The sequence below is a fragment of the Jaculus jaculus genome, chromosome 1, assembly GCF_020740685.1.
Source record: "Jaculus jaculus isolate mJacJac1 chromosome 1, mJacJac1.mat.Y.cur, whole genome shotgun sequence".
Lineage (NCBI taxonomy): Eukaryota > Metazoa > Chordata > Mammalia > Rodentia > Dipodidae > Jaculus > Jaculus jaculus.
The window spans coordinates 38,141,876-38,160,275 of record NC_059102.1 but is presented as its reverse complement, the minus strand read 5'-3'; the positions used below and the strand labels follow the sequence as shown (position 1 = coordinate 38,160,275).

Sequence of the window (18,400 nt, the reverse complement as noted above, 5' to 3'; positions counted from 1 at the left end):
AGGTGAGAAGTAGGGTTCCAAGCCCCTTGGTGTTGCACAGACTTGTCTGTGAGGTGTGAACCAGCAAGGGAGGTCATCTTTCAAGTGCCGGTCCCACAGGGCCCAAAAGCTACCAGAATTCAGAGGGATTAGTGGCACTTAGTTGTAGGTCGGGGCCCACAGTGCTGAGGACCTGCATGTTTGATGACCTGGGAGACCACCTGCCCTTTGCTGAATTGGGTGTCTGTGTAAAAAGCTGCCTGCCAGTTCTTTTTCTTGGGAACCTAGGGGTAAGGGACAGGTAGGTAGGTTCTGCAGTGGTCCTGGAACTCGAACCTGGTGGTCGTGGAATCCCAGCCCCAGCCTGCCTTGGCTTCAGGGTTCTGGGGAGGCTTTCGTGGTGTGGTTGTGTTGAGCGCCTCCTGAGAACCTTGGCAGACCTTGAACGAGCAGTGGTTTCTGGGGTTGTCAGTACATGTGGCCCGCTCAGCTGACGCCAAATGAAACTCGTCTTCGTCCCTCTCTCAAGGCTTGGCCCTCGTGGCTGCTCACAGCGACATGTTGAGCCAGTATCCCATGTTAACCTCACACAGCCCCACAACCAGGTTCTGCTGTCTCTCAGCTGGCGGAGTGATGGGAAGGCTAAGTAACCATCCAAAACCACGGACCTGGGAAGCCAGTGCCACAGGTGTCCATGGAGGCCCCGTGATGTAGGGATGTAGGCTGTATTCTGGGCAGCTTCCCACCCCCGTTTTGCGAGGTCTCCACTCAGAGCTAGCCACTGAGCTAACAAGAAAGAGTTCTCTCTTCTCCCTTGCCACCACCTCTGGCCCCCAGAAGAACAGAGACAGCTTTATGGTAGGAGCCCCCCCCCCTCCTGCTAGCAACACCCTGAGCAGCACATTCCATTCTCTGGCACAGCTGGGGGCTGGGGATTCTGGGTTCCCTTGGCTGCTGGCCTTCCTTAGGGCTCCAGCGGAGCCTGCTGTCTGGGTTGGGACACTGGGTCCCAGCCACACACATTCCAGCAACAACTACTCCCCACATTAGATTTCCCAAGGAGTGAACTTTAGCCAGGATTGCAGCCGACTATGCAGTTGTGGGATGTGAGCTTCCTTTGTGGAGACCTGAGGCTGGGTGCTGGCAGTGGTGAGAGGAGAGAAGAGGGGGGGCTGGCTGACTGGGGCTCTTCTGCCTCTGCTGAGACCCTCGGTGGTGGTACTGGAGCAGGCTCCTAGTGTCTTCATGGCTGGCTGTACCGCTTGCTCTACCTCAGCCTTACCTCTTAGACAGTACTGTCTAATACCCAGCCTCTTAAACTGTGATCCAGTCTGGAATTGTGCAACTGAATGTGGGGGTTGAGAAAAACTTGACAATAGTAAAAGGTTTCTGAACACTCAGCAACCAAAAGTTAATTCAGAATCGAACTCATAATAAACCTGAAGGTTTCCGGAGCACTTGGCGTGTCGTGTCACATGATTGCTCTGCAGTCTTGGTTAACACAGCAGGTGCCCTTTCGCACCATGCATGCCCACACACCACACCATGCCCATAAACATTGCCTGAAGGGGCAGGTCCTCAACGACCACATGTTAAGAACTGAAGTGTTTTTTATTGTATATACAAGGTTTTCTGTTTTATACAAGTGTTTTTTACTATATATACAAGGTTTTATAGAAACATAATAGCTTATGGGAAGCGAAGACTTAATATTTTCTTATCAGCATTCCTCAGCATGTAAGTGTCAAATAAGTATCTTTGGATTGTACTATGCTAGAATGCTTGATTTTTACAAATTGCTGTTTGAGTTGCTGACATGACTGTCACTAGAGAAAATGGTTCAGAAAGTTTTGGTTTGGGATTAGGACAGAATTTCCAACAAGTTCTGAAAAGTCCCTAAATGTAATTCTGTCATTTTATACTGTATACATGCAAAGCGGTCTTCTATTGAGGGTTATAAAATGACATCGATCATCTTTGAAGAGCATTGAAGGTGCACTACATTGTGTAGTATTAGAGATTCAGTCAAAATCTCATTCCTTATGTAAAAATAAAAATGTCTGTTACTAGTGTGCAAATTTGCTTTCTCCTTTAATAAATGGTAAAATTATATGTATACCAAAGAATAATTTTTAAATAAAGTTTTGTTGTGCATGTGTGTGTGTAGGTGTGCCCACTCCATACATGTATGGAGGCCAGAGTTGAATGCTGGGTGTCCTCCTATTACTTTTTTGTTTTGTTTTGTTTTTTTGAGGTAGGGTCTCACTCTAGCCCAGTCTGACCTGGAATTCACTCTGTAGTCTCAGGGTGGCCTTGAACTCACAGCCATCCTCCTACCTCTGCCTCCCCAGTGCTGGGATTAAAGGTGGGCGCCTCCACGCCCAGCTCTCCTCTATTACTTTTGTACTTTGTTTCCTTGTGATGGAGTCTCTCACTGAACCCGGATCTATCACTTTTTGGTCAGACTGGCTGTCCAGTGAGCCTCACTGATTCTCCTGTCTGCTTTCCTTGGCAGTGGGGTTATAGGCATGCATGGCCATGCCCAGCTTTTTATATGGGTGCTGGGAATTGAACTCAGGTCCTGATGTTTGTGTAGCAAGCACTCAACCTCTAAGCTATCCAGTCCCATAATAAATTCCTTTCTGATTTATTTGTATATGAAAAATATATTTTAGTATTTACATATGAAAATATAGATAACCTCAGTGACCATTTTCCCTCTCTTTTAAAAAATGTTTATTTAGAGAAAGAATGGACATGCCAAGACCTCCTGCCACTGCAAATGTACTTCAGACAAATGCACCACTTTGAGCATCTGGCTTTATATGAGAACTGGGGAACTGAACCTAGAATGCAGGTTTTGGAAGCAAGTACTTTTAATTGCTGAGCCAGTCTTCAACAGTGGCCATTTTCTTCTTTTTAAAATATTTTTAGGGCTGGAGAGATGGCTTAGTGGTTAAGGCATTTGCCTGCAAATCCAAAGGACCTAGGTTAAATTCTCTAGGACCCATGTACGCCATGCGTTTTAGGATTCATGCAAAGCCAAAGGACCCAGGTTCAGTTCTGCAGGACCCATGTCAACCATAAGCCAAGGAGGCACATGCGTCTGGAGTTTGTTTGCAGTGGCTGCAGGCCCTAGCATGCCCATTCTCTCTCTATCTGAACACTCAGAGTTCTCTCTCCCTCAGATAAATAAATAAAAATAAAATACTTTTTTTTATTTGCAAGCAGAGAGGGAGAGGAAGAATATGGGTGTATCAAGGCCTCCAGCCATTGTAAATGCACTCCAGACACATGTGCCACTTTGTGCATCTGGCTTTACGTGTCTACTGAGGAATTAAGCCTGGGTCATTTGGCTTGCCGGCAAGTGCCTTAACTACTGAACCGTATCACATGGCACTGTGTCCCAGAACTTGCTATGTATTTGATATTTAGCACTTGGCCACCCCGGGAAATGGGTGATGTTCTCAACACCACAGTTACCAAGTCACAAGATGGGAGGCTAGAGTGCAACTGTACGCTTCCTCTCACCCTCACCCCAAGTGTGCAAATTGTGTGCCCCCGAATCCCTCCTGTTTTGTATTATAAATTTGATTTTTTTACTCAGCTAGAAAACTTGACTTCCTTTGCTCTCTCTCATTCAGGGGTGGCCATGTGACTCACTCCTGGCCTTGAGCTGGAAATGGAAATCTACCAGGTGGGTCTGACCAGGGGACTACTGATCAGAAGGGCTGGAGGCAGCTGGCATGTGGTTTTTGCTCTCAGCTCTGCCTGGCCTTGCTGCCTGGAATGGGGTAGAGGAATTAGGAAGAAGCGGTACCATCTTATAGTCACAAGAACAGCTCCCTCCCCCCCAATCAGGGAGCTCAAGGGAGTCTGGGACACACCCCCACTTGCTCACCTCTAGACCTTTTGTGTGTGGTCCTGTTCAGTTCCACACTGTCAGAGACTACCCTTCACTGGCACCCTGAGCCCAGGTGCCGCCCCGAAGGAGGGGGCAAAGCTCAGCCAGCAGAGCCTCCCTGTTCTTTGGGAGGAGAGTTTCCTCCTGGTCCTAGAAGAGACTCCTGGAGTACAGGGGAGGTGAAGGAAAGAGCGGGGCCCTGGTCCCCTTGTGGGGAGATGGGCGAGAACTTGCCTGGGCTTCCCTGGGTGGAGGGAACCCTCTCCCAGCCCACCACTCCTTGCTGCCAGCACCTCACAGGTCAGCATTGTATTGCAGCCAAAGTGGCCTGAGTCCCATGGGCTCAGTGGAGAAATAAGCTCTGTGCCTGGTAGAACTGAGAAGTGCCCATAAATATTTGGTTGAAGTGGGAGGCTGGGAGACAAGGGGCAGATTCAGGGATCCCGGCAAGCTAGGCAGGGTTTGGGCAGGGTGGGTGGCAATGGTTTCTTCGGGATGAGAAGAAACAAACAGGTTTCTGCTGCCCCTGGCCTGTAAGGAGGACGGCTAGGGTGATTTATGGGCAGGTTGTTAGGCCACCTGTTAGGCCCCAGGAGAGGGCAGCTCAACTGGCCCATTTCAGTCTCTGCCACAGGCCATTTTGGTCATACCACTTTCCCTTTTTCTACCAGGTGACATTTCTCCCCATGCAATGTGGAAGGCAAGGTTTTCCTCATTAGGGTGGCCCCTCTGTTTCCAAGGAGCAGCAGGCCTTGACTGGGCTTGGCATAGCAGCTCCACCTCGGTGGCCAGAAAAGGTCGTGAGGGTGCCTGCCCCCTGCTCTGGGGACATCTGCTATATCCATTCACATCTGTTGATGGGCCCCCCACAGAGAACTCTTTCACAATGTTGGCTATCAGCCTGGTGTGGGGGCACATGCCTTTAACCCCAGCGCTTGAGAGGTAGAGCTAGGAGGATTGCTGAGTTTGAGGCCAGCCTGAAACTGGAGTGAGTTCCAGACCAGTCTGGGCTAAAGTGAGACCCTACCTCGATAAAACAAAAATTAAAACAGGGCTGCCTTGTCCTGGCAGTGATTTCCAGCCCCTGCACATCACCAGATGGCATGATTTCTAGAATCCTTCAGAAATTCTGCTTTTATTACATTAGGGTGAGGCCCAGTGTTTTGTGAAAAGCTCTGTAGAAGGTCTAAGTTATACGCATTAAAATGAAGATTATTGGGCTGGAGAGATGGTTAAAACACTTGCCTGCAAAACCTAAGGACCCAGATTCGATTCCCCAGTACCCATATAAGCCAGGTGCACAAGGTGGTGCATGCATCTGGAGTTTGAAGTGGCTGGAGGCCCCAGAACACTCATTCTCTATCTGCCTCTTCTCTCTCTCTCTCAAGTAAATAAATAAATTTAAAAAAGTTAAAATGAAGATTTTTGTGTTTGGTTTGAACCCCAGTATAATTATTAATAATAATAAGTTAAAACGGATTCTGCTGCAAGTCTGGGTGGGGGCTGAGGGTCTTCACCCCTAGGAAAATACCACTGAGCTGCTTCCCCAGCCCTCTGAGAGTCTGTATTCCTAACTACCACCCAGGCGTTCCTGCTGTCTCGAGGAGCATGCTTAGAATCGTGCCAGTCTAAGGCATCTTTTTTTGTTGTTGTTGAAGTAAGGCCTCACTCTAGCCCAGGCTGACCTGGATTTCATTATGTCTTCTCAGGCTGGCTTTGAACTCACAGTGATCCTCTTACCTCTGCCTCCTGAGTGCTGGGATTAAAGGCGTGCGCCACCACTCCTGGCACTAAGGCATCTGTTACGTACAGGTCCAAGAGTACCTGACAACCCTGGGGAGGATTGAGACTTCCTGTCGCCTGGCCTTCTTGGACCCTCTGAGCAGGTACTGTGCAAGGGCAGGATGCTGCGTGACTGGGAGTCTGACTCTGGGAGGAGGCTGGGGAGCTCGGCACTTTTGTCCTAAGTAACACAAGGGTGGTCATCTCTGTTCCTCACTGAGTTGTTGATGTGAGGGTGACCTTTGCTGTGTCTACTTGGGGAGGGTACAGAAACAAGGCACCGACTTTTTTAGGCCTTCCAAGGAGGTATATATAGCCAGCACATGGGTTAGGATATGGGCCTCTTACTAAAAGTCATTTGAACACCTCTAGCCCACAGCTCCTTTGGAACTAGCCAATGAAGAAATCATCTGGTCTAAACCAACTATTGTTTTCTTTTATTTAATTAAAAACTTAAAAAAAAAATAAGACCCAAGCCCATTGTCTGAAACCAATGGCCTTACAGCAGTAGCAATAACTTATCATTAGGACAACAGAGAGGGTGGCTGAGGAATGAACCAAGAAGAGAGCCTGTGGGAGGGTGTCTGTGGGGGCCGGGGGAGGAACTGGGCCTGCTTCAGTCCAGCAGGGCTTCAGGCCTGGTGTAGAAGACTGGAGGGCGGGAAGTGGGTACAGCTGGAAGGCAGGGAGACCCTAACTCCTGCTCTTTAGAGGGCTTATGATGACAGAAAGGGGCAGTGGTTGAGGCAAACTGTTCCCAAGCACTGAAACAGCGCTCAAAGGCAAAGCCCATTGCTCTGGAACTGATGCCCTGCACTTCCCTCAAGCTCTATCCGCTTCTGCCCGCTTTCTGACAGAAAGTGGCTTCCCTCAGAAGAAAAAGCCCTTCTGAGAGAAGGAGCCCAAGACCTTTCAATTCCAGGACTCCTGGGTCAAGTAAGGCAACCCCAGGCCCCAAGCCCATCCCTTGGGGCCTGGGCCAGTAGCAACTGCACAAAGCTATTCTCTGCCAGGGGCTGAGCCAGCCTGGGATCTGGGGTGAGGTCAGGGCAGTGTCGGAGGGCAAGGCACAGCTGGTGGGACAGGGAGGAGCGCCCGTCAGTGGGAGTCAGCAGCCCCGTAGAAGAGGGGGTGGTACAGGGAGCAAGGGTAGGAGAACATGAACTTGATCGCAAACTTCATCTCCTTATTCTTCTTGTCCCAGCGGTAGACAGCCATGAGCAGAAGCTGCCCATCCACTTTGCGGCCCATGACCAGGAAGCTGCCTGCCAGGCTGTCCAGCTGTGGGCAGGGGCAGCCTGCGCCGTTCTTCATGTGCAGGACCAGCCTCTTCGTGTCCTTACGCGTTAGGGGGCCGGGCTTGAGCAGTTTCTTCTTCTTCTGGGCTCCAATCAACTTCCGGTCCCCATTCTCTATTTTGATCTCTCTGATGCGCATCTTGACTACTGTGTGAAGAAGGGTTAGGTCTGCTCAGGGTGGGGGAGTCCTAGGCTGGTACCTGGATATTCTTGGGAAGCTAAGGCAGTGTGGGGCTTGGAGGGGCAGGACTCGTGGGGATACCGTACTGTCATGGAGCTCTTATGGAATGGGCCTTCAGACTTTCAGCTTCACGGTACAGGTGGGGGGGCCCTGGAGTGTTGGGAGGGTGTGTCTTGCCTGAATGGTGGACCTGAAGCTCTTGAGCCTGACGAGCCTTTTAATGACCTCAAATGCAGGGTGGGGAGCTCTAGATGGATATGGCCTGCGTGCTGGGCTCCCCAATGAGGGCGGGGGACTGACGACTATGGAGAGTGTTCTTGTGGTGGAGGGATGCCAGACTTTGCCATCTTTGGGGAGGATTCTGATGGGATTTTCAGCCTTTCGTGGCTATCCAGTCTGTGTGTGTAGTGTGAACGGGAGAGGGGTGGTGTACTGATTAGTGTTCAACAGATGGCCTTCACCTCTGCACGAAGTCAAGAATAAACCGGGCTTGGCGGCACACACCTTTAATCCCAGCACTCGGGAGGCAGAGGTTGGAGGATCGCCGAGAGTTCAAGATCACCCTGAGACTACACAGTGAATTCCAGGTCAGCCTGGACTACAGTGAGACCCTACCTTGAAAAACAAAAACAAAAAAGCAAAACAAAAAGTCAAGAATAACTTTGTGTGGAGGCGCATGCCTTTAATCCCAGCATTTGGGAGGCAGAGGTAGGAGGATCACTGTGAGTTCGAGGCCACCCTGAGATTACATAGTGAATTCCAGGTCAGCCTGGACAGAGTGAGACTCTACCTCAAAAAACAAACAAAAACAAGCAAACAAACAAAAAGAATAACTTTGCCTATTCAGGGAAGGAAATTATCCTAAACAACCTCCTCTTCATCCTCTTCCTATCACTCTCTTTTTGCAATATAGCAGTGTTCCTTTCTAAAGTTGTTACCAACATAAAGACTCCTCTGAAGTAAGAATTTAATTATTAACTTTTCTTGTTTTTTTTTAAAGGGATTCCTTTTTTATTTATTTATCTATTTGAGAGTGACAGAGGGAGGAAGAGGCAGAGAGAGAGAGAGAGAGAGAATGGGTGTGCCAGGGCCTCCAGCCACTGCAAACAAACTCCAAATGCGTGCACCCCCTTGTGCATCTGGCTAACGTGGGTCCTGGGGAATCGAGCCTCGAACCAGGATCCTTAGGCTTGACAGGTAAATGCTTAACCGCTAAGCCATCTCTCCAGCCCTGTTTTTTTTTTTTTTGAGGTAGGGTTTCACTCTTGCCCAGGCTGGCCTGGAATGTACTATGTAGTCTCAGGGTGGCCTTGAACTCATGGCAATCCTCCTACCTCTGCTTCCCAAGTGCTGGGTCCTTTTTCCTGTTTTTATAGACAAGGAAGCTAGACACAAAATGGAGTCAACTTGGCAAAGATCACACACACAACTCTGTGTTGGTGAGTGAGCTCGTTTCTAATTGGACTTTGGCTTGTTAGTCCCAGGATAGGAAAGGATAAAACTGTGGGGACAGCTAGTTACAGACCCGATGGCCAGAGAAACACTGGGCACTTCAGCAGATGCTGAGGGACAAGGGGCTCCACGTCCATCCTGGAGCCTCTGTGTCCTTCAAGGCTCCTACGTATCTCTGCGCTAAGCTTGCATCCCACTGCGAGACGGCCCAGCCACGGAAGACCCTTCCTGAGCAGTGACAAAGGAAGGCGGCAGGCACCTGCCAGGAGGGTCCCCGTCCTCCCCCCGCTCCCCCCCCCTCCCCCCGGCTCCCAGCCTATGGCCCACAACTGTGAGAGATTTCTGAAGCCCCTGGGATGATGGGTGAAGGCTTGGTGTTAAAATGTCAAAACTTTTGGGGTTTGCTGTGATGGGTGTAGGCACATGCGTTTATGTGTGTATGTCTGCGGGGCTGCTGGGGATAGGGTGTGGGCCCCAAGCTCACCGAAGTCGCTGGAGCACATCTGCTCCATGAGGCCGTCAGCGCTGTCCTCCATCTCACACTGGGCGCAGATCTTGGTGACTAAAGGGAGAAGGCAGGGTGGGTTGGGGTCAGTTAATGAGTGGAGTCCAAAGGGCCACTTCTGGTACAGACTTCTTCAATAACTCCTCCCCCTTCCTGGCCCCCTCAAGAAACAGAAAAAAAGCCCTTATCATGTGCTCACTGAGAGATTGCGACTATCACAACAGGTGACTCTGTGCCGGGACAATGCTGCTGAGGTGGGCACAGTTGTTGCCCCCTGGTCCTGGGAGCAGCAGCCACAACATGCATTGTCATCTACATCTTGTCTCATCTAATCCTCTAATCCTCAGTTTAGCAAACACATTTTTATTTCTTTTTAAAAAATCTTTAAGTTTTTTAAAAATTATTTATTTATTTATTTATTTGAGAGCGACAGACACAGAGAGAAAGACAGATAGAGGGAGAGAGAGAGGATGGGCGCGCCAGGGCTTCCAGCCTCTGCAAACGAACTCCAGACATGTGCATCTGGCTAACGTGGGACCTGGGGAACCGAGCCTCGAACCGGGGTCCTTAGGCTTCACAGGCATGCGCTTAACCACTAAGCCATCTCTCCAGCCCCCCAAAATCTTTAAGTTTTAATTATTTGTTTGGGAGTGACAGACAGAGAAAGAGGCAGATAGAGAGAGAATGGACACGCCAGGGCCTCCGGCCACTGCAAATGAACTCCAGATGCGTGCACCCCCTTGTGCATCTGGCTAACGTGGGTTCTGGGGAATGGAGCCTCAAACTGGGGTCCTTAGACTTCACAGGCAAGTGCTTAACCACTAAGCCATCTCTCCAGCCCTATTTTTATTTCTATTTGAGAGCAAAGGAAACTGAGGCTCAGGGTGGTTACCAGAGTGCCCAGCTTAGAACTCTGGATTTGTGGCCTCCAGTGAGCCTTAGTGCTTCACCCCACAAGGGACATCCAGAACTTCCAGTTTCTCAACAGAAGCTCAAACTGTTCGTTTTCATGTGAAATATTTAAGTTTTTTCTATCAGCCACACAAACCCTTTTTACAGGTTCCTCAGGCAACCGCCCACTGCCTAACATCTGGCTGACTTCTCTTGAGTCCCTGTCTCCATGTGGTAATCACTCACTGAAAAAGGGGACCCATGGGTGTCAGGGCAGGACCAAGTGAATTTTGAGCTTACCAGGCTGTTCGTGTTTGGGCCCACCAACAAAGAAACAACCTGGAGGAGCCTGCAGGGACTCCTGCTGGGGACCCTTACTTTCCTGCTCAGCTGGCCCCCTCCCTGCTTCCCTGTCACTTGCACTTTCTAGGGTAGTGACTTCCCCTCTCACCCCCTCCCAGGACCCAATGGAGAGGGAGAGGGAGAGGGGCAGGGCCAGGGTCCCTAGGACTGCGCAGATGGGAGGTAAGGTTAGCCAGGAGATGGGGTGTGGGCCTGTTCAGGAGAAGTCCGGTTGTTTTTGGAGCAGAGAGGAGGCCAGGAAAAAGACAGGGTGGGGTGCTGCCCCTTTAGGTGGTCTAGTCACGGGGGCTTCTTTATCTCCTGTATTAACTGCCCAGATAAGGTTTGCCTGCTGAGTGCCACCCATAGCTGGGGTGCCCCAGGACTCAGGCCTGCCTGGAAAGATTTAGGGCATTCTGAAGGAAAGGGGAGGTGGCATAAACCCCATTCTGAGAGAGCTTCCAGGACAAGCACTGTGAAAGGGAAGCTAAGACTGAGCAGAAATTAGGGGTAATGGCACCGGGGGCGGGGTGCAGGACTTAGGATCTCATAGGTTTCCTGAGGCTGGGATTTTTCCTGTTGGGGAAACCGGAGAAGTTAAGTTGCTCAACTAAAGCCCAAGTTTCCTCCCTCGGGGTAGAGTGTCTTGCACCCAGAGTTACCCAGTCCAGAAACTGGGGAAGAAAGTAGAACAGCGAGGGTTTCAGGCACAAAGGAGAGAGGAGCATAGCCCAGGAGACCTCTTAGCTCCAAGTTCTTCCCTAACCACGCCCCTCCCGAGGTTCCAACACGAGGGAGGGTGATGCTTGCCTGGGTGCCCCGGCTCAAGTGAAAGGCTTTGCTTAGCCACCCTGGGGACTGTTGGGCTGAGGGTCTTAAAAAAATAAGCATTTATGTGGAGGCCCCAAGGCACCCCGGGATTCCGCGGCTTGGGAAGGAACCTGTGGGACTATACCGAGCCGCAAGTCCATAACGGCGGGACGGCGGCAGGAGAGAATTCCCCGGGGGAACGGACCACCAAGCGCGGGCGCGTACGAGTTTGGCACCTCTTGAGATGCCCAGAGCTAAGGGATTTTGCGGGGAGAGACATCCATCCGGGCCCAGCCGGCGGGCGCGTGAGGCCATCGGGAGTTCCCAGGGCTGTGGCAGCGCTACCTGGAGGCGCGGTGGCAGGCAGGTGCCCGAACTGCACAGCGATGCACAGGTCGTTGTCCAGGGGGAACTTGTGGCAGTGCAGCATCTCGGGCCACGGGAAGCCGTAGGCCTCCATGAGCGGCGCGCAGCCGGCGCGCACGGCCTCGCAGAGCGAGCGGCACGGGTAGATGGGCCGGTCCAGGCAGACGGGCGCGAAGAGCGAGCAAAGGAAGACCTGCGTGTCCGAGTGGCAGCGCTTGGCCAGCAGCGGCAGCCAGCTGCTCGCCTGCTGCTTCACCTCGGCCAGGCTCTCGTGCTCCAGCAGGTTGGGCAGCCGCATTCGCTTGTAGCCCACCGTGTGGCAGAGCGGCAGGTCGGCGGGGATGTCGAGGCACTGCGGCGGCTTGGAGTAGAAGCGGCCGTGCAGCGGCTCCGTCTGCCAGCCGTAGTAATCGTACTCCTGGCCGCGCGCCGGGGCCCCGCGCAGCGCCCAGAGCAGCAGCGCCAGCGCGGCCGTGCGCGCGCCCCCCGCCGCCGCCGCCGCCCGCATGCCTGCCAGGTCGGTCGCCCGGGTGCCCCCCGCGTGCGCCCCGGCCGCGAGGATCCCGGTAGCAGCCGCTGGGGTCGTGCAAGTGCGGCGGCAGGCTTCGCTCGGCCCAAGTGATCCCGGCGCCTCCCACCTCGGGGGCGGGGTGGGGCTGGGTGGTGGTGGTAGTGGTGGTGGGGGCTCCAGTCCCGGGCCTCACCACGCCCCAGCCAATCTGCGGCCTCGGGTCCCCACCCCCACCCCCGAGGCGGCCCCGGCAGGGTGGAGCCCTCAGCCCTTCCCGCCCTGTGCGGACCTCCGGGCACCCCCTCTTCCACCGCAGCCCTGGCCTCGCCTTGCGCCTCTCTCCCGGATTCCCTCGTTTCCCTTGGCATTTGCCTCATCCCTGCCCTTTCCCCCGTCTTTGCTCCTTATCTCTCTCTCCCACAGCCTCTCCTGTTCCTTTTCTCACTCACTTCACCTGCTTATCTATGCCTCAGCCCCGCACTTCTCCCCCCCCCCTTCCCGCGCCCTGCTCTCTGGTTTCTCTTCTCTGACACCTCGGTTGTTCTTTTCCCTGGCCTGAGGCTTCGGGTCGCCCACGCCTCTGGTGCTGGCGGGCAGCACTTGACTCTGCAGCCAGTCCAAGCATCCACAGAAAGCTTCTGTCTGGTGCCAGGCCAGTGCTGGAGGCTGGGGAGAGGAGATGGCCAAGACCCACCTCGCAGCCAAGAGGGCAGGATGAGGGGACTTACAGCTTCTGTTAAGTGAGTTCCTACCAAGTGCTAGGGAAGGCGCGCCAAGCTCTACAGCCTTATCAATGTCCGCTTCTCCCATCCAAGTACTAACTAGGCCTGACCTTTTTATTTGCCCCTGTGTGTGTGTGTGTAGGGGGGGCGGGGGTGGTCAGGGCATTTTGTCACTGCAAATGAACACTGGGCTCTTGGTCCACTTTTTTTGCATCTGGCTTACATGGTGGGTAGCTTGGAAATTGAACCCTGGCCAGTAGACTTTGCAAGCATGTGTCTCTAACCACCAAACCCTTTAATTTCTTTCTTACGTTCGTTTGTTCTTTTTTTTTGGGGGGGGGTAGGGTCTCACTGTAGTCCAGGCTGTCCTGGAATTCACTCTGTAGTCTCAGGGTGGCCTTGAACTCACCGTGATCCTCCTACCTCTGCCTCCTGAGTGCTTGGATTAAAGGCGTGCGCCACTACACCTGGCTTTTCACTGTCTATTTCTAATCCCGGCCAGTACACTGTGGGAGCATATCAGGCACCAAGACTGTTCTAAACACATTGGATAGACTGTCCCCTTTAATTCTCACAGCAATGCTTATTATTGGTCCCTACTTCACAGATAAGGATAGCGAGTCTGACAGAGGTTAAGCAAAGATTAGAGCTGGCAATTGAATCAATTCGGGTAGTCTAGTTCCAGAGTCAAAAGCCCACAAACAACCAAGAAGTCTAGATGCCGAGTCTTTCCACCTGCTGGCTGTAGAGGGCTCAAAGAGGTCAAGTAATCCATCTTTGATCACAGTTTGGTGTGAGGAAGCCTGGGTTTCAATCCAGTCACTGGATTCCAATGGGTGCTATTAAGGTTTTGGTCTGGGGTGGGAAACACTGTGGAGGAGGAGGAAGAAGTCACGCCTTTTGGGCAGACATCAGAGAGTTGACTGGAGTCCCGTCCTTCGTGTCTATTATTTTTTATATTATACTGTATTCTTTTTTGTCACTTTGCAAAAAAATATCCAACAAAGGCAACTAAAGGGGGAAGGGTTTGTTTCATCTTAAAGTATGAAGGCATCTAGTCCAGCATGGAGGGAAAGGTGGGGCAGGAATGGCAGCAGCAGCAGGAAGCGGCCGTCACAGTCAGTGCACAGTCACGAGGCCGAGCAATGAATGTTACTGCTCAGCCAGCACTCTCCTTTGTATGCATTTTAAGATCCTAGCCTGCGGAATGATGCCACTCACATGCAGGGCGAGTCTTCCCATATAAATTAACCTACTGTAGACAATCCTTCACAGGTATTCCCAGAGATTTGTTTCCATGGTGATTTGAAATCTTGCCTTGAGATTAACCATCACAATGTCTTTGTCTCCTGTCTGGGTCCTGCATCTTTGGCCTCCCTGTGAGAGGCTTGGTGGTAAGACTTTCTTTTAAGCTTTTCTTGACCTCTGACCTCTAAGCCTTTGCTAGGGAGGGTCTCCTGGGGTGAATGGAGTCTCCTAGGAGGGCTTGGGGAGCTGGGGCTGGCTCCACTGGGAGTAAGGAGTGCTCCTCTTATTCCCTGCCCCTAAATACCCTTAGGGTTCCCGACTTTCCATGGATCTGCCCTTGTAGGGTAGGAGAGAGAGAGAGAGAGAAAGAGAGAGAGAGAGAGAGAGAGAGAGAGAGAGAGAGGGAGGCAGAGACCACTCCTTAATATTCACCCAACACATATGGAGCACTTACTATGAGCAGGGCGTGGGTCGGGTGTGGATACAGACAGGAGTACAGAAGACGTGGTCTTGCATCAGCTAATGTAGTTGTGCGAACAAAACACCAAGCAGGAGAGGATCAAACAGATATCCCCTGTGGGGAAGGATGCCTTTCATGCCAAGGATGTCCAGTTGGGTCCAGATAGAACAAGCTAGGGCATTCCTTTCCCTTTCCTCTCCATCTCTGGCATTGAGGAACTCTGCAGATGACCACTCCAAAGATAAAGGGTTGACCTCTGCAGGGTCAGGCAGCGGAGGATAGATAGTAACATGCAGGAGCCATGTCTACAGACAGAAATCCCCACCCTGACTACCTGTGGGACTTGTAATGAAAGTGGGACTTTCTCTAAAGTTATTGTGACGAATGTAGAAGATGAAAGGAAAGGACCTGTATAGTATTCGCATGGAAAGGGCGCCTGGGGCTGTCAAATCCTCTTGGATAAATGCGGGTAGCAGTGTTCTGGTGTTCCCTTGAGACACCTTGGCCCTGGCTCTGGTTTGGGTTGTGAGCAGAATGCTGCTCCCTGTAGTTCCCTCCTCGCTCCCTTCTCTGGGTTTGGCCAACTTCTGGTTTCAGGGGAGGTGTGGCCCTGGGCACTGATAGGGGCCTTGCCCCCCCCCCCCCAGGTAGTTTTGCAAGGTACTGGCTCCTTGGGCAGCTGGTTGGCTGGGCCATTCTTAGCGTCGAGATGGCTGACCTGGACAGAGCTGGGCATTGTTCCTGATGCTGGTTGTGTTATGTAAGGCCAGCACGTGGCCCGAGGGCTGAGCAAGTCTGCATCTGGCCGCTCCCGAGTTCCACAGGGCAGTGGGGCCAGCCTGGAAGCCTCTGGAAGAGGAAGATGGTCTTTACCTGCCAACTCGGACATGGGGGTCCTGGGGCTCCCTGAGAATGAGAAGGGAAGTCCTTCACTGGACAGAACCAGTGTGTGCTATGCCCTGGGCTGTGTCCAAGGGCATCTCTGTCCATGGCCAGCTCTTTCTTGGGCCTCGTGGCTGGGTAGACAAGGCTGCTGTCTGATGTGGTGCCACTTCTTGATGAGGCTGAGTCAGGGCCGAGGCGGTTGAGTGGAACACCTGGAACACTTGGCATTTGTCCATGCTGGGGTGTCTGCAGTCTATCCAGGTACATGTTTCCACAGCTGGTGGAGGGGACCACTTGCTTCAAAGAGCAAAGTTCTGTGTAGATACCTATGAAAACACCTCTTAGATTTAAGATACCTCTTTGATTAAACTTGTTCATTATGTTATCAAATCCTACATTTTTCTACTTTTTAATAGTTTATTTTAGTGATTTTTCTCAAAATATGGTCAGGGTTTCTCAGGGGATTCCTAAGTCTTTTTCAGGGGAGTCTACAAGGTCAAGACTATACATAATTCAAAGGTGTATTTAAAGTGAAGATAGACCAAAGGATTTTATGGTAATGGAATAAAAGAAGTTTATTGATATAGGTTTCAGATTGTACATTGCAAGGAGCATATAACCCATATATCATTTGGGGGTAATAGCAAAGAATATTATCCACAATTATCTGAAAAGCCTATTAAAATGTTCCTTCCATGCCCAGCTACATTTGTGTATGAGGCCAAATTGTCAGCCAAAACCCATGTGGCAATGGATTGAAAGAAGCAGAGATGAAAACCTGTCTATTCTCTATTTGGTCGGACATTAATGAGATCTGCAAAAAATGTAAGACAATGTCAGTCTATGGCATCATTTTTTTTGAAAATAAAATTATTTTTCATGAGATTTACTGATGCAAACATGTAATGATTTATCTGTGTTAATGAAATTAAGTTTTTTTCTAATTTTATATTTCAAATATGGCACATAACAACAGGTATAAAATGACTCTAGAATTCTAAATCAGTTAACTAATTTATTTATTTATAGATAGGGTTTCATGTGTTCCAGGCCAGCCTTAAAGTTGCTATGTGGTGGAGGATGACCCTAACTTTTTATCCTTTTGCACCATCATACCCATAATAGGATTTAAAATTTAAGACTGTAAAGGGATTCTGAGACTGACATGTTTAAGACTTGCTCATCTATATAATCTGTCCATTTCTAAGAGAGGTATCTAAAATCTACTCTGCTTGTAGGCATTTTATTTTCTTTAAAGTTTTTGTTTTATTTATTTATTTATTTTGCAAGCTGAGAGAGAGAGGGAAAGGTAGAATGAGATGAGAGAGAGAGGGAATGGTCTCACCAGGGCCTCTTGTGACTGCAAACAAATTGCAGATGCACATGCCACTTTGTCCATCTGGCTTTATGTGGGTACTTGGCAACTGAGCCCGGGCCATCAGGCTTTGCAAGCAAGTGTATTTAACTGATGAGCCACCTCTCCAGCCCTCTCTTCTTTTTGTTGAATCAGTTTCATTTTATATGCCTTGAAGCCATGTTACTGGGAGCACAGAGCTTCATGATAGTTGTATTTTCTGGTTGGATTGTACTTCTTTCTGCCTGTATGAAATACCTTTCTTGCTTCTTTTTAATCTTTGGGACTAATTGTTCTGTGAATCAACACTTAATTAGAACCTGAACTTAATGTTCTGTGTGTGATCAGCGTTCTACCAGAGCCACGAGCTTACAAGGCCTTACAAGGAGAAGATAATTACCGCCTAAAAGCACAGTTGAAACAGCACCAGGACTCAAACCCAGGACTTCTTCTGTGGTTTGTGGATTCCTGGCTGCATATGAGATGTGACCTGGGGCTGTGCCATCCTGTTGAATGGCCTTGCGGGGGAAGAGAGTCCAAGAGGAGCAGACCCTCCAATGAGACTCAAGTCACTAAGGCTGAAGTAGATTTCAAACCAAACCGATCAGGTGTCTGACCTCAGGGAGCACCCAGTCTAGAAGAGAGCTTGAGAGCAAATACGCAAGGAGCTGGTCATCACTGTTTAGGGTGCTTTCCTGTTGGGACATGGAGAAGGTGCTTTAGAGCCACTTTTGGCCAGTGGAGAAAATGCTGTGCACAGCATCAAAGATCTTTTTCCTTGGAGGCCATGGGAATTTGGACAGACATAATTCCTTGTGCCTCAGTTTCCCCACCTGCCACCAGGAATGGAAGTGTTTCCTTGGAGGTCTGTTGGGAAGATTAACAGGTGTAAGTGTTCTGGTGTTAGGTGGAAAGGGTTTTATGCCATTGTGAGAGATGGACAGTGTAGGGTCCTTCCTCTCTTAGCCCCAGCCTTGGTGATGTGGATTCCAGGTTTAAAAGGTATTGTAGCTGAAAGCCATCCTTGATCCTGAGCATCCGGAGGCTGTGGAAAGCAGTACTGAAGGCTCATCCACCATTCTCCATGACTCCTCACATCAATAGGAACAGTTCATTCACCTGTAAATAAAATAGCAATTTCTGTGTTTTGGGCCGAAGGACAGCTTTCAGGCTGTCCCTTCCCATGCTGAACAGCAGTCAGCTGGCAGCCAGAGCTGGGAGCTGGAAGTGACTGGCTTAGCAGGGGACAGCAGGTCAGAGGTCCTTGGGGGACTTTGTGCTTTGGGTTCAAGGGAGGAAGTCAAGAACCCCTGGGAGGGACCCAGGGGCAGGACTGTGGAGGGGAATCCCAGGTCATGAGTGTTCTGGGTAGGGGCCAGCTGCTGAGGGAACCCTGAGCAGACAATAGCCTCATTAAGGAGAGGGCTTGGGTGGGGAGGAGCCGGGCATGGCCACAGTAAGGGGAGAGGATGTGGTGGCCTGTCTTCTCTCCCTGCCCCTAGCCAATGGAGCATTTGTCCTCTGGCAGGAGGGAGCTGGGGCTTCAGCCTGGGAATGGCTGGACAATTGCCCTCGGGGCCACAGAGGTGGTCCTGGCCCCCTTGCTGGGCCCAGAATGGTTTCTCTGTGCTAGCTGCAGAGAGCTCAGGCCCCAGAGGGGGGTGCTTAGGTCCGACTCTTCAGCTGGTAGTTCAGAGGGTGAGTGCCTAC

At 51.0% G+C, this 18,400-nt stretch overlaps 1 protein-coding gene across 1 annotated transcript; it reads right to left on the bottom strand.

Moving 5' to 3' along the window:
• Positions 1 to 6,137: 6,137 nt before the first annotated feature.
• Positions 6,138 to 12,018, bottom strand: Sfrp5 (secreted frizzled related protein 5). Its single transcript, XM_004669894.2, has 3 exons — positions 11,490 to 12,018; positions 9,081 to 9,158; positions 6,138 to 7,110 (listed from the first exon to the last, which is right to left on the bottom strand). Exons 1-3 carry the CDS (start codon positions 12,016 to 12,018, stop codon positions 6,764 to 6,766), a joined length of 954 nt encoding a protein of 317 aa, XP_004669951.2. The 3' UTR covers positions 6,138 to 6,763.
• Positions 12,019 to 18,400: the final 6,382 nt, after the last annotated feature.